Genomic DNA, 15329 nt, shown 5'->3' on the forward strand with positions numbered 1-15329 from the left:
ATCACAAATCCTGAGGAGAATCCAAGTGGGATAAGACATTTTGCTATGACATCCCTTAGTTTTTTTAGAAGGTTTTTAATAGTATGCCTTATAGTGAAGCCAGCGACACAGAGTAGCCTGCCTCTATATGAGCTGCCATTGTTTGTTAAATACTGCTACTGAAAGCAATTCACCTACCAAGTGGGCTGTCACAGTTATGTTATCTTTACTTTGCCCACTACTGCTTGTCCACATATCTGCGATTAAGTGAACAGTGGGTACGAGAGGCAGTCAATTTACCGCCTGTCGGGATACCGGCGGTCAGGATACCGATGCCGGAATCCCGACACCAGCTGAAATACCGTCAGTCGGAGTCCCGACTGCCGGTTGTTTACCCCTCTTGGGTGGTAGTCCACACCACCACCCGGAGGGGATTAGAACCCTGTGGCGACCAAAGGTCGCCACCAGGCCCGAAGCATGGTGAGCGCAGCGAGCCCACGAGGGGACATGCTGCGCTTGCTGCTGGGATCCCGGCTGTCGGGCTCCTGGCGTCGATCTCCTGACCGCCGGGATCCCGACAGCCAGGATCTCGTACTAATCCCGTGGGTACAATGGCATTTTGTAAGGCAATAATTTGTTTTTTTAACGTCCTGGTACAGGCTAGGTATTGCTTGTCTAGTAGAATGGAGCCAAGGTGGAATTGGTATCAGGGACACAGGACCTTAATTAACTGTCTAAAACCTGCTGCATTAATTGGGGGAGGGGGCTTAAAAATTGTTTTCAGGATTTGGGTAAAAATAATTCACATTAGAAGTAGTGATGAGCGGGTTCGGTTCCTCGGAATCCGAACCCCCCCGAACTTCAGCCTTTTTACACGGGTCCGAGGCAGACTCGGATCTTCCCGCCTTGCTCGGTTAACCCGAGCGCGCCCGAACGTCATCATCCCGCTGTCGGATTCTCACGAGGCTCGGATTCTATCGCGAGACTCTGATTCTATATAAGGAGCCGCGCGTCGCCGCCATTTTCACACGTGCATTGAGATTGATAGGGAGAGGACGTGGCTGGCGTCCTCTCCGTTTAGAATAGAAATAGATAGAGAGAGTGAGACACTTGATTTACTGGAGCTTAGGAGTACTCAGAGAGTGCAGAGTTTACTAGTGACTGACCAGTGACCACCAGTGCAGTTTTATTATTATTTAATATAATCCGGACTCTGCCTGAAAAAAAACGATACACAGTGACACAGTATACCATATCTGTGCTCAGCCTCAGTGTGCTGCATCATCTATGTATATCTGACTGTGCTGAGTGCTCACTGCTCACACAGCTTAATTGTGGGGGAGACTGGGGAGCAGTTATAGCAGGAGTACATTAACAGTGCACACTTTTGCTGCCAGAGTGCCACTGCCAGTGTGACTGACCAGTGACCACTGACCACCAGTATATTGTGATTGTCTGCCTGAAAAAGTTAAACACTCGTCGTGTGGTGTTTTTATTCTATAAACGCATTCTGCTGACAGTGTCCAGCAGGTCCGTCATTATATAATATATACCTGTCCTGCAGTAGTGATATATATATATTTTTTATATCATTATCATCCAGTCTATATTAGCAGCAGACGCAGTACGGTAGTCCACGGCTGTAGCTACCTCTGTGTCGGCAGTCGCTCGTCCATCCATAATTGTATACCACCTACCTGTTGTGGGGTTTTTTTCTATCTTCTTGATACTAGTAGCTTACTTTAGGAGTCTGCAGTGCTGACAGTGTCCAGCAGGTCCGTCATTATATAATATATACCTGTCCGGCTGCAGTAGTGATATATATATTTTTTTTATATCATTATCATCCAGTCTATATAGCAGCAGACGCAGTACGGTAGTCCACGGCTGTAGCTACCTCTGTGTTGGCAGTCGCTCGTCCATCCATAATTGTATACCACCTACCTGTGGTGTTTTTTTTTTCTATCTTCTTGATACTAGTAGCTTACTTTAGGAGTCTGCAGTGCTGACAGTGTCCAGCAGGTCCGTCATTATATAATATATACCTGTCCGGCTGCAGTAGTGATATATATATATTTTTTATATCATTACCATCCAGTCTATATTAGCAGCAGACGCAGTACGGTAGTCCACGGCTGTAGCTACCTCTGTGTCGGCAGTTGCTCGTCCATCCATAATTGTATACCACCTACCTGTTGTGTTTTTTTTTCTATCTTCTTGATACTAGTAGCTTACTTTAGGAGTCTGCAGTGCTGACAGTGTCCAGCAGGTCCGTCATTATATAATATATACCTGTCCGGCTGCAGTAGTGATATATATATATTTTTTATATCATTATCATCCAGTCTATATTAGCAGCAGACGCAGTACGGTAGTCCACGGCTGTAGCTACCTCTGTGTCGGCAGTCGCTCGTCCATCCATAATTGTATACCACCTACCTGTTGTGTTTTTTTTTTCTATCTTCTTGATACTAGTAGCTTACTTTAGGAGTCTGCAGTGCTGACAGTGTCCAGCAGGTCCGTCATTATATAATATATACCTGTCCGGCTGCAGTAGTGATATATATATATATTTTTTATATCATTATCATCCAGTCTATATTAGCAGCAGACGCAGTACGGTAGTCCACGGCTGTAGCTACCTCTGTGTCGGCAGTCGCTCGTCCATCCATAATTGTATACCACCTACCTGTGGTGTTTTTTTTTTCTATCTTCTTGATACTAGTAGCTTACTTTAGGAGTCTGCAGTGCTGACAGTGTCCAGCAGGTCCGTCATTATATAATATATACCTGTCCGGCTGCAGTAGTGATATATATATATATTTTATATCATTATCATCCAGTCTATATTAGCAGCAGACGCAGTACGGTAGTCCACGGCTGTAGCTACCTCTGTGTCGGCAGTCGCTCGTCCATCCATAATTGTATACCACCTACCTGTGGTGTTTTTTTTTTTTTTCTATCTTCTTGATACTAGTAGCTTACTTTAGGAGTCTGCAGTGCTGACAGTGTCCAGCAGGTCCGTCATTATATAATATATACCTGTCCGGCTGCAGTAGTGATATATATATATATTTTTTATATCATTATCATCCAGTCTATATTAGCAGCAGACGCAGTACGGTAGTCCACGGCTGTAGCTACCTCTGTGTCGGCAGTCGCTCGTCCATCCATAAGTATACTAGTATCCATCCATCTCCATTGTTTACCTGAGGTGCCTTTTAGTTGTGCCTATTAAAATATGGAGAACAAAAATGTTGAGGTTCCAAAAATAGGGAAAGATCAAGATCGACTTCCACCTCGTGCTGAAGCTGCTGCCACTAGTCATGGCCGAGACGATGAAATGCCATCAACGTCGTCTGCCAAGGCCGATGCCCAATGTCATAGTACAGAGCATGTAAAATCCAAAACACCAAATATCAGTAAAAAAAGGACTCAAAAATCTAAAATAAAATTGTCGGAGGAGAAGCGTAAACTTGCCAATATGCCATTTACCACACGGAGTGGCAAGGAACGGCTGAGGCCCTTGCCTATGTTCATGGCTAGTGGTTCAGCTTCACATGAGGATGGAAGCACTCAGCCTCTCGCTAGAAATATGAAAAGACTCAAGCTAGCAAAAGCACAGCAAAGAACTGTGCATTCTTCGAAATCACAAATCCACAAGGAGAGTCCAATTGTGTCGTTTGCGATGCCTGACCTTCCCAACACTGGACGTGAAGAGCATGCGCCTTCCACCATTTGCACGCCCCCTGCAAGTGCTGGAAGGAGCACCCGCAGTCCAGTTCCTGATAGTCAGATTGAAGATGTCAGTGTTGAAGTACACCAGGATGAGGAGGATATGGGTGTTGCTGGCGCTGGGGAGGAAATTGACCAGGAGGATTCTGATGGTGAGGTGGTTTGCTTAAGTCAGGCACCCGGGGAGACACCTGTTGTCCGTGGGAGGAATAGGGCCATTGACATGCCTGGTGAAAATACCAAAAAAATCAGCTCTTCGGTGTGGAAGTATTTCAACAGAAATGCGGACAACATTTGTCAAGCCGTGTGTTGCCTTTGTCAAGCTGTAATAAGTAGGGGTAAGGACGTTAACCACCTCGGAACATCCTCCCTTATACGTCACCTGCAGCGCATTCATCATAAGTCAGTGACAAGTTCAAAAACTTTGGGCGACAGCGGAAGCAGTCCACTGACCAGTAAATCCCTTCCTCTTGTAACCAAGCTCACGCAAACCACCCCACCAACTCCCTCAGTGTCAATTTCCTCCTTCCCCAGGAATGCCAATAGTCCTGCAGGCCATGTCACTGGCAATTCTGACGAGTCCTCTCCTGCCTGGGATTCCTCCGATGCATCCTTGCGTGTAACGCCTACTGCTGCTGGCGCTGCTGTTGTTGCTGCTGGGAGTCGATGGTCATCCCAGAGGGGAAGTCGTAAGACCACTTTGACTACTTCCACCAAGCAATTGACTGTCCAACAGTCCTTTGCGAGGAAGATGAAATATCACAGCAGTCATCCTGCTGCAAAGCGGATAACTGAGGCCTTGGCATCCTGGGCGGTGAGAAACGTGGTTCCGGTATCCATCATTACTGCAGAGCCAACTAGAGACTTGTTGGAGGTACTGTGTCCCCGGTACCAAATACCATCTAGGTTCCATTTCTCTAGGCAGGCGATACCGAAAATGTACACAGACATCAGAAAAAGAGTCACCAGTGTCCTAAAAAATGCAGTTGTACCCAATGTCCACTTAACCACGGACATGTGGACAAGTGGAGCAGGGCAGACTCAAGACTATATGACTGTGACAGCCCACTGGGTAGATGTATTGCCTCCCGCAGCAAGAACAGCAGCGACGGCACCAGTAGCAGCATCTCGCAAACGCCAACTCGTTCCTAGGCAGGCTACGCTTTGTATCACTGCTTTTCATAAGAGGCACACAGCTGACAACCTCTTACGGAAACTGAGAAACATCATCGCGGAATGGCTTACCCCAATTGAACTCTCCTGTGGATTTGTGGCATCGGACAATGCCAGCAATATTGTGTGTGCATTAAATCTGGGCAAATTCCAGCACGTCCCATGTTTTGCACATACCTTGAATTTGGTGGTGCAGAATTATTTAAAAAACGAGAGGGGCGTGCAAGAGATGCTGTCGGTGGCCAGAAGAATTGCGGGACACTTTCGGCGTACAGGCACCACGTACAGAAGACTGGAGCACCACCAAAAACGCCTGAACCTGCCCTGCCATCATCTGAAGCAAGAAGTGGTAACGAGGTGGAATTCAACCCTCTATATGCTTCAGAGGTTGGAGGAGCAGCAAAAGGCCATTCAAGCCTATACAACTGAGCACGATATAGGAGGTGGAATGCACCTGTCTCAAGCGCAGTGGAGAATGATTTCAACGTTGTGCAAGGTTCTGCAACCTTTTGAACTTGCCACACGTGAAGTCAGTTCAGACACTGCCAGCCTGAGTCAGGTCATTCCCCTCATCAGGCTTTTGCAGAAGAAGCTGGAGACATTGAAGGAGGAGCTAACACAGAGCGATTCCGCTAGGCATGTGGGACTTGTGGATGGAGCCCTTAATTCGCTTAACAAGGATTCACGGGTGGTCAATCTGTTGAAATCAGAGCACTACATTTTGGCCACCGTGCTCGATCCTAGATTTAAAACCTACCTTGGATCTCTCTTTCCGGCAGACACAAGTCTGCTGGGGTTCAAAGAACTGCTGGTGACAAAATTGTCAAGTCAAGCGGAACGCGACCTGTCAACATCTCCTCCTTCACATTCTCCCGCAACAGGGGGTGCGAGGAAAAGGCTACGAATTCCGAGCCCACCCGCTGGCGGTGATGCAGGGCAGTCTGGAGCGACTGCTGATGCTGACATCTGGTCCGGACTGAAGGACCTGACAACGATTACGGACATGTCGTCTACTGTCACTGCATATGATTCTCTCCCCATTGAAAGAATGGTGGAGGATTATATGAGTGACCGCATCCAAGTAGGCACGTCAGACAGTCCGTACTTATACTGGCAGGAAAAAGAGGCAATTTGGAGGCCCTTGCACAAACTGGCTTTATTCTACCTAAGTTGCCCTCCCACAAGTGTGTACTCCGAAAGAGTGTTTAGTGCCGCCGCTCACCTTGTCAGCAATCGGCGTATGAGGTTACATCCAGAAAATGTGGAGAAGATGATGTTCATTAAAATGAATTATAATCAATTCCTCCGTGGAGACATTCACCAGCAGCAATTGCCTCCACAAAGTACACAGGGAGCTGAGTTGGTGGATTCCAGTGGGGACGAATTGATAATCTGTGAGGAGGGGGATGTACACGGTGATATATCGGAGGATGATGATGAGGTGGACATCTTGCCTCTGTAGAGCCAGTTTGTGCAAGGAGAGATTAATTGCTTCTTTTTTGGTGGGGGTCCAAACCAACCCGTCATTTCAGTCACAGTCGTGTGGCAGACCCTGTCACTGAAATGATGGGTTGGTTAAAGTGTGCATGTCCTGTTTATACAACATAAGGGTGGGTGGGAGGGCCCAAGGACAATTCCATCTTGCACCTCTTTTTTCTTTCATTTTTCTTTGCGTCATGTGCTGTTTGGGGAGTAGTTTTTGGAAGGGCCATCCTGCGTGACACTGCAGTGCCACTCCTAGATGGGCCAGGTGTTTGTGTCGGCCACTTGGGTCGCTTATCTTAGTCACACAGCTACCTCATTGCGCATCGTTTTTTTCTTCTTTGCGTCATGTGCTGTTTGGGGAGTAGTTTTTTGAAGGGCCATCCTGCGTGACACTGCAGTGCCACTCCTAGATGGGCCAGGTGTTTGTGTCGGCCACTAGGGTCGCTTAGCTTAGTCACACAGCTACCTCATTGCGCCTCTTTTTTTCTTTGCGTCATGTGCTGTTTGGGGGGTGTTTTTTGGAAGGGCCATCCTGCGTGACACTGCAGTGCCACTCCTAGATGGGCCAGGTGTTTGTGTCGGCCACTAGGGTCGCTTATCTTAGTCACACAGCTACCTCATTGCGCATCTTTTTTTTCTTCTTTGCGTCATGTGCTGTTTGGGGAGTAGTTTTTTGAAGGGCCATCCTGCGTGACACTGCAGTGCCACTCCTAGATGGGCCAGGTGTTTGTGTCGGCCACTAGGGTCGCTTAGCTTAGTCACACAGCTACCTCATTGCTCCTCTTTTTTTCTTTGCATCATGTGCTGTTTGGGGGGTGTTTTTTGGAAGGGCCATCCTGCGTGACACTGCAGTGCCACTCCTAGATGGGCCAGGTGTTTGTGTCGGCCACTAGGGTCGCTTAGCTTACTCACACAGCTACCTCATTGCACCTCTTTTTTTTCTTCTTTGCGTCATGTGCTGTTTGGGGAGTAGTTTTTGGAAGGGCCATCCTGCGTGACACTGCAGTGCCACTCCTAGATGGGCCAGGTGTTTGTGTCGGCCACTTGGGTTGCTTATCTTAGTCACACAGCTACCTCATTGCGCCTCTTTTTTTCTTTGCGTCATGTGCTGTTTGGGGGGTGTTTTTTGGAAGGGCCATCCTGCGTGACACTGCAGTGCCACTCCTAGATGGGCCAGGTGTTTGTGTCGGCCACTTTGGTCGCTTATCTTAGTCACACAGCTACCTCATTGCGCCTCTTTTTTTCTTTGCGTCATGTGCTGTTTGGGGGGTGTTTTTTGGATGGGCCATCCTGCGTGACACTGCAGTGCCACTCCTAGATGGGCCAGGTGTTTGTGTCGGCCACTAGGGTCGCTTATCTTAGTCACACAGCTACCTCATTGCGCATCTTTTTTTTCTTCTTTTTCACACTGCAGTGCCACTCCTAGATGGGCCAGGTGTTTGTGTCGGCCACTAGGGTCGCTTAGCTTACTCACACAGCTACCTCATTGCGCCTCTTTTTTTTCTTCTTTGCGTCATGTGCTGTTTGGGGAGTAGTTTTTTGAAGGGCCATCCTGCGTGACACTGCAGTGCCACTCCTAGATGGGCCAGGTGTTTGTGTCGGCCACTTGGGTCGCTGAGCTTAGTCATCCAGCGACCACGGTGCAAATTTTAGGACTAAAAATAATATTGTGAGGTGTGAGGTGTTCAGAATAGACTGAAAATGAGTGGAAATTATGGTTATTGAGGTTAATAATACTTTGGGATCAAAATGACCCCCAAATTCTATGATTTAAGCTGTTTTTTAGGGTTTTTTGAAAAAAACACCCGAATCCAAAACACACCCGAATCCGACAAAAAAAATTCGGTGAGGTTTTGCCAAAACGCGTTCGAACCCAAAACACGGCCGCGGAACCGAACCCAAAACCAAAACACAAAACCCGAAAAATTTCCGGTGCTCATCACTAATTAGAAGTGGATATTTTGGTCATATGCTTATCCCTACATTTGCAGAGGAGACAGATATGGTGGAAGGTGGATTCCCTGTGAGTGCAGTAGCAGAAAAGTCAGACTCACACATAGCACTCAAGGACACACTTAGACTCTCTTCATGGATTTGTGGCATTTCTGTTTCTCAAATGCACAGTTTTTTCTACTGCCTCAGTGGTTTTTTTTTTTTTTTACACCTCTTCTAGACTCTGAAAAGGTCTTGCATTGTCATAACAGGCAGAAGAAGATGCCTCACTGACAGATGCAGAACCACCACTCATTAATAAAGGCCAAGGACTGAGTCTTTCCTTGCTACTGCATGTGGTGAATGACATGTTGGCAATTCTATGTTTTTCTGCAGTAAACTTTCCCTTTATTAGAGGTGTTTTTTCTATACCCTAGTAAAATATATATATTTTTTTATTTCAGATGCCCTGACTTAAACCCTATATTCCCTCAGGCATCGGCTTTAGTCGATGACGTTGAAGAACTAGAACCATCTTGGTTGCTACTTCTGTTCTTCTTTAAACAGGTCATTATCCATTTTTTAACTTGCAGCTCGGGTGGTCTTCAGTATGCCGCCGGCTGGGATCCCGGCGACCAGCATACCGGCGCCGGGATCCCGACCGCCGGCATGCCGACACATATTCTCCCTCTTGGGAGTCCACAACCCCCCTGGAGGGAGAATAAATAGCATGGTGCACATAGTGCACCACCGTGCCCGCAGCATGGTGAGCACAGCGAGCCCGCAAGGTATGCTGGCCCCCGGGATCCCGGCCGCCGGCCACTCATACTACACCCTTGCAGCTCAACTCATACTGTGTAGAGTCAGACCACTTTTATATATACGTGAAGTGAACAGAGACCACTGGGGTACAGCGTATTGGAGTAGAGTTCACAGAAGAGTACAAACAAATGATAAAACAATATATTTTTTACTCTTTTGTTTTAACTCGCAGCTCGGCTCATACTGCGTGGAATCAGACTGCTTTTATATGTACCTGAAGTGAACAAAGTGCACTGGGGTACAGTGCACAGCACAGTACAAGCAAATTATACAACAATATATTTTTTATTCTTTTTTTAAACAAGCAGCTCAGCTCACACTGACTGGAGTCAGACCGCTTTTATATGTATGTGAAGTGAACAAAGTGTACTGGGGTACAGTGCAGAGATCAGTACAAGCAAATTATACAACAATATATTTTTTATTCTTTTTCTTTTTTTAACTAACAGCTCAGCTCACACTGCCTGGAGTCAGACCGCTTTTATATGTACGTGAAGTGAACAAAGCACACTGGGGTACAGTGTACTGGGGTACAGTGCACAGAACAGAACAAACAAATTATACAACAATATTTTTTTATTATCAGAAAAATTAAAAGCATCTACCCCAACCTCAGTTAAAAAAGTTACCAATAAATAAATAAATAAATAAATAAAATCTGCATTTAAATCACCATATAAAAATTAAAATCACCCATTCTCACCCTGTCAAGGTTATTAAAATTACACTAATAATATAATCATTTTATTCACATAACAAAATGCAGAAAGATATACATAGGAAGTACACACAGACTCATTGTTAGTTATTTTGATGTCTTGTAACCTCAACTTGAATATTTTGTACCCACAAGTGGTAGAGCTACTCCTGGTTAAGAACTTCTGTTTTATGCTGACAAAATGCAATGGGTCATAAATAAATGACTTGATCTCTTATAGAGCTGCATATAAAATTACAGCCAGAGTGACCAGTAGCCAGACATCTATAGATTCCATTACCGTGATGTAAGGAAGTCCGAGTTCAGCGGCCGCACGAGATGCCGGCCGAAAGTGGACGGGTTTTTAATGGGGCAGCCATGTACAAGGCTAAACCATGCCTTGTACATGATTTCCCCTTTAAAAAAATCATCCAAGTTCGTCCGACATCCTGCACGGCCGCCGAACTCAGAATTCATTACATCCCACCCCGGTCTTTCTGTCTGTACAGCACTGACAGCTGGTCACATACTGTAACTACTGTACAGTATATATGTTAATACTGTATCTTTCTTTTTTATGTGTATTACTTTATCTAATATGCATTTGTGTTTCTACCTTTTTTTATGCTTGTGTACATATCTCCTACAATTTTGTCATCAATTGCAAGAATAATCTTCATTACTATGATGTTTTGCATATTTTTCACAAACATGAACCATGGCAAGTCAGGAATGAGCCACTTTCTAGATCTTCTACTGGCCACTGATCTCAATATGTTAGTTCTGGTAACAGCTTTCCCCTATGTGTAAATGTCACTTTTACTGTACAGTGTAAATGTTTACCCTGGATTGCATCAGTGTGTGACTCTGTTCAGGACTTGAACACAATACACATTTCCTGCTGACACACATTGATCTATAATTAGAAAACCATTAATGAAGCGGAAACTGGTTATTTAACTCTATAAACCATGTCTTACGTACAGTAGTTGTCAATGTACAGCACCTTCTATACATTATTTATTAAATATACAGTATTTTTTGTATGTTAATTTATTACGTGTGAGTGTTTAACACAAATGTTTATACTAAGGATGAGATGTATCAAGCCTTGGAGAGAGATTAAGTGGAGCAGTTGCCCAAAGCGATTAGTCAGTTTGTAACTGCCATTTCCAATGGCTAGATAAATTACCGTTTTGGCAACAGCTCCAATTTATCTTTCTCTAATGCTTGATACATCTCCCCCTATATGTCTTTACTTAAAATGTACACATTAGTGATAAACAGAGAAAACAGATCTCTTTGGATGACAATCAGTGGTCATTTTCATCTGGAAGCAAAGTTCAACATTTGTTGCTCCCAATAGAATGATATAAAACCCACCTGCTCTTCTGGCAATGGTGAAATTGTCTATTTTTCTGGTGTTAAGGTATTCGGATTACTCACCGTCCCGCTGAATATGTGACCTTAATCTGAAACTCCCAATTGAATATTTTAAGGCTAAGAGGGACACGTACTAAGCAGTGATAAAAGTGGAGAAGTGAGCCAGTGGAGAAGTTGCCCATGGCAACCAATCAGCATTGACGTAACATTTATAATTTGCATACTATAAAAGTATACAGAGCAGCTGATTGGTTGTCATGGGAAACTTCTCCACTGGCTCACTTCTCCACTTCTATCACTGCTTAGTACATGTCCCCCTAAGGGGTACATTTACTAAGCAGTGATAAGAGCAGAGAAGTGAGCCAGTGGAGAAGTGCCCATGGCAACCAATCAGCACTGAAGTAACATCTATAATTTGCATACTATAAAACGATACAGAGATGCTGATTGGCTGATGGGGAAATTTCTCCACTAGTTCACTTCTCCACTCTTATCACTGCTTAGTAAATGTACCCCTAAGTCTCATGTCTGACAGCGGCTGCCCATCTTGGTAATGGGCCGAGTGAATTTGGTGAAAATAGTTATTGAAAATTGTGTCAGGCTAGGGGGGAGGGGGCTTAACTCTGCCAGACATGAGACTATGGGGGACATTTACTGAGCAGTGATAGGAGCGGATTAAATGAGCCAGTGGAGAAGTGCCGATGGCAGCCAATCAGCACTGAAGTAACATCTATAATTTGCATACTATAAAATTATACAGAGCTGCTGATTGGTTGATGGGGCGACTTCTCCACTGGCTCACTTCTCCACTCTTACCACTGCTTAGTAAATGTCCCCCTATATTACTTGGCTGCACAGCTTTTTCATCACCATGAATGGGTTTCCTCTTAGAGGAAGTGTGAGGTATATTGGGCTTTGTTGGAATGTGCTTATTTAGTGTATACCCCCGTACAGTTTCTTTTGGCAACATCTTCACTTACCCACTGTCCAGGGGTTTGGTTAGCAGTGCCAGAAATTGGTCTTTGTACTCTGCTTTGGGACAATCAAAGGGGGTCAATCCTCCAGGTATGCCCCAGACTTGCACAAGCCCGTACCTTGATTTGTTCTTTATCACTATGTTTGCATTATGTCATTTGACTGTATGCCCCTTCCGGATGAGAGGGGCGTACTGTACATGGATTTAACTAATTTGTATGAATGACAGTTTTTGTCTGCTTTCCAGTGTTTGGGAGCAAATGCTCAATTGTCATTTGCTCTCATCCATTACCAGATTTTCATTCCAACCAGCCAGATCTGGCAGATGATCTGCCAGGCAATTGTATAGTGTATACCCAGCTTTTTGTGCTTTAGCTCCATTTGTTTATTTGTTTTTTCCTACAGTATAAAACCTTCAATAAAAATACACAATTAAAACAAAAAGTTGAACATTTGTATAAGACGGAAGTTTTCTACAGGTTTAGGGGTACATTCAATAAGAGTTGGGTCCATTCCGACATGCAGTTGTCGGAATGGACCTGACAACCCCTATTCAAAAGAGCGGCCAAATCCGACTGTCGGATTTTGCCGTTCCCTGTTTCCTGACTTGCTGCTGCTGTCAGCGCTGTGTGTGCGCTGACAGCAGCGGCAGAAGGGGCTGTCAGCGGTGCCGGGGGTAAGGGGGGAGCGGTTAGCAGTGCTGGGGGTGAGGGGGGAGCAGTCAGCTGCGCCGGAGGTGATGGGGGAGCGGTCAGCGGCGCCAGAGGTGAGGGGGGAACGGTCAGCGGCGCCGGAGGTGAGGAGATATCTGCGGTGGAGGGGGGAGCAATGGAGGAGATGGAGGGGAGAGGAGAGGAGGAGACAGGGAGCAGCGGCTGCAGCAGCAGTGGCTCACGGCGGCGTCCACCCGGCTTCAGCAAGTGGGACCTCGCTTGCTGGAGCCGGGTGGACACTGCCACTGGGTTCCTGCTCTCCCCGCTGCAGCGCTGCTCCACCGCATCCCTCTCTCAGTTTACCTCAACTCAATCCAACTTTTTTTAAAGTCGGATTGAGATTGTCGGAAACTGGGCAAAAACCTGTCGGGTTTGGCCCCGCTTCCGACAATTCGCGCTGATCGGCGGCTGAAGCCACGATCAGCGTGCATTCCGACAAGTCTTGTCGGAATAAATGGGGCCGTAATGAATAGGTCGGAACCCCATCCGACCTAAAACTGTCAGAAGCTGCCGTCTTCCCGACAAGACGGCAGCTTCCGACAGTTATTGAATATACCCCTTAGTGTATAACCAATTCATTATTACCAATCATCCAGCACTCAGATATTACAGTTGAAATGCTTAGTATAATACTGTACATAACATAGTATAGTGCTGCTAACTGCTAAGGTCTGTCAGAATAGCTAGAGGTGCGCTATAGTAGGCTGTGTGTTGATGTGTGCATAGTTTGTGACTGAAGGAGGGGTGTATCAAGTCTTGGAAAGAAATAAAGTGGAGAATTTACCCAAAGAAGTCAGCCTCTAACTGTCATTTATGTAGCACAGTCTATAAAATGACAGAAGCTGATTGGGCAACTTTTCATTTTTATCTCTTAAAGGTTTGATACATCTCGCCCTGAAAAGTTAGCAACTTAAAAATCTGCATTCAAAGTTATGTTTTGCCACACCTGACTAAATTTCCAGTATTTACAAAATATACCACTGGTTCAGGCAATATGAACTCTTGTCATCAAAACGATTGCTCACAATTTTAATTAAAACGTCAAAATTATAATAAATATGTCATCTATAACAGGAGTAATAATCTCTGACTGTTTACTGGGGTCTTGTTAATCCCCATAATAAAAAGTTGCACAGGTTTCTTTCCTAAGAAAGGTTTGCCAAGTTAGGAATATTACTAGTTTTTGCTCACCATATTCAACTAGTAACTTCAATTTAAAAAAAGTCAAAAACAAAATCATACTATAATAATAATAAACAAGATGTACAAGAATCCCATCACAAATGGAAAGTAAGGTGATGACAGTAGAAAAACTCAAGTAGCTATGTGTAAATAGCAGCACCACCAGAGCCGGCCCTAACCAATATGATGCCCTAGGCAAGATTTTGGCTGGTGCCCCCTAGCACCGCCGCTCATTCTGCAGAAGATGCCTGGCATGAGTCAGCTGGCAGCTCTGCTAACGTCGGGCAGCTTTTGTCTATGAAAATGCATCTTATTTGCATTACTATGTGGCTAGGATGCACAAGCAGCATCTGCTGATTAAAATGATATGCAGCATGCCTATGTTCTGTGTGCGTCTGCGGCTGTATCTGCCTACGAAATGCTACATTACAGTAATTTCCAGGAATACACTGCAACGTAGCATTCGTATGCAGATACAGCCACAGTCACACACAGAATATAGGCATGCCGCATATCATTTTAATCAGCAGAAGCTGCTGGTGCCCCTAAGCATACCAAATGCCCTATGCATTTGCCTAGTTTGCCTATGCCTAAGGCCGGCTCTGAGCACCACAATAAGAGCCCTGTTTATTGTTTGCTATGTTTCGTGGTGACAGTTTGTGTTGTCGCTTTTGTTTGCAGCCCATCTTATGACTGGATGCGAAGAGTCACACAGAGAAAAAAAACATCAAAGAAGGGGAAGGTTTGCCTTCTGTTTGACCATCTGGAGCCTGTGGAGCTGGCAGAACACCTAACATTTCTGGAGTATAAAGCCTTCCGAAGGATATCTGTAAGCATAAATGTTATTATTTTCATAGGCTAATCATTTTTGTTTTTTCAAGATTAGAAATGCAGTGTTTAAAATGAGATTGTTTGTTAAAGGTCTAAAGGCTTTGGACTTTTACAATTCCAAGTCATGAAGACATTATTATAATTATTTGTTATTATTCATTAAGGACACCAAAACAAAAGACTAACTAGGCGGGCTGGAGGGAATGAATTTGGTTTGAGGCCCATCTGGTATAGATGGACAAGATCATTTACTGGCTGTGATATAATAAACAGAGCTATTTGGTTCTTATTATTTTATGAGGTCGCAGTAATCTACAGATATGCAAAAAAAACCTAAGTCATGCAAAGTCTTAAAAAGTAAGTAAATATAATGCAAAGATAGCTGCACATATGTTTCTACAAGCCATTGCTAATGTAGCATC

The 15329-nt window shown here is 44.9% G+C and overlaps 1 protein-coding gene and 1 long non-coding RNA gene across 3 annotated transcripts in view; one reads left to right on the forward strand and one right to left on the reverse strand.

Annotated features, from left to right (window-relative positions):
* RASGRP3 (RAS guanyl releasing protein 3) overlaps nucleotides 1-15329 on the forward strand; it is a 194269-nt gene that overhangs the window by 66128 nt on the left and 112812 nt on the right. For both annotated transcript variants that reach the window (XM_063917967.1, XM_063917966.1), the window contains one exon: nucleotides 14758-14905. In XM_063917967.1, the coding sequence (XP_063774037.1) occupies nucleotides 14758-14905 (148 nt within the window). The remainder of the gene's footprint in view (nucleotides 1-14757; nucleotides 14906-15329) is intronic.
* The window catches only part of LOC134910203 (uncharacterized), a 126174-nt gene continuing 125664 nt past the window's right edge, over nucleotides 14820-15329 (reverse strand). Inside the window, exon 3 of the long non-coding RNA XR_010176145.1 lies at nucleotides 14820-14903. This is a non-coding gene — a long non-coding RNA (uncharacterized LOC134910203). The remainder of the gene's footprint in view (nucleotides 14904-15329) is intronic.

Source organism: Pseudophryne corroboree, chromosome 4, assembly GCF_028390025.1.
Source record: "Pseudophryne corroboree isolate aPseCor3 chromosome 4, aPseCor3.hap2, whole genome shotgun sequence".
Lineage (NCBI taxonomy): Eukaryota > Metazoa > Chordata > Amphibia > Anura > Myobatrachidae > Pseudophryne > Pseudophryne corroboree.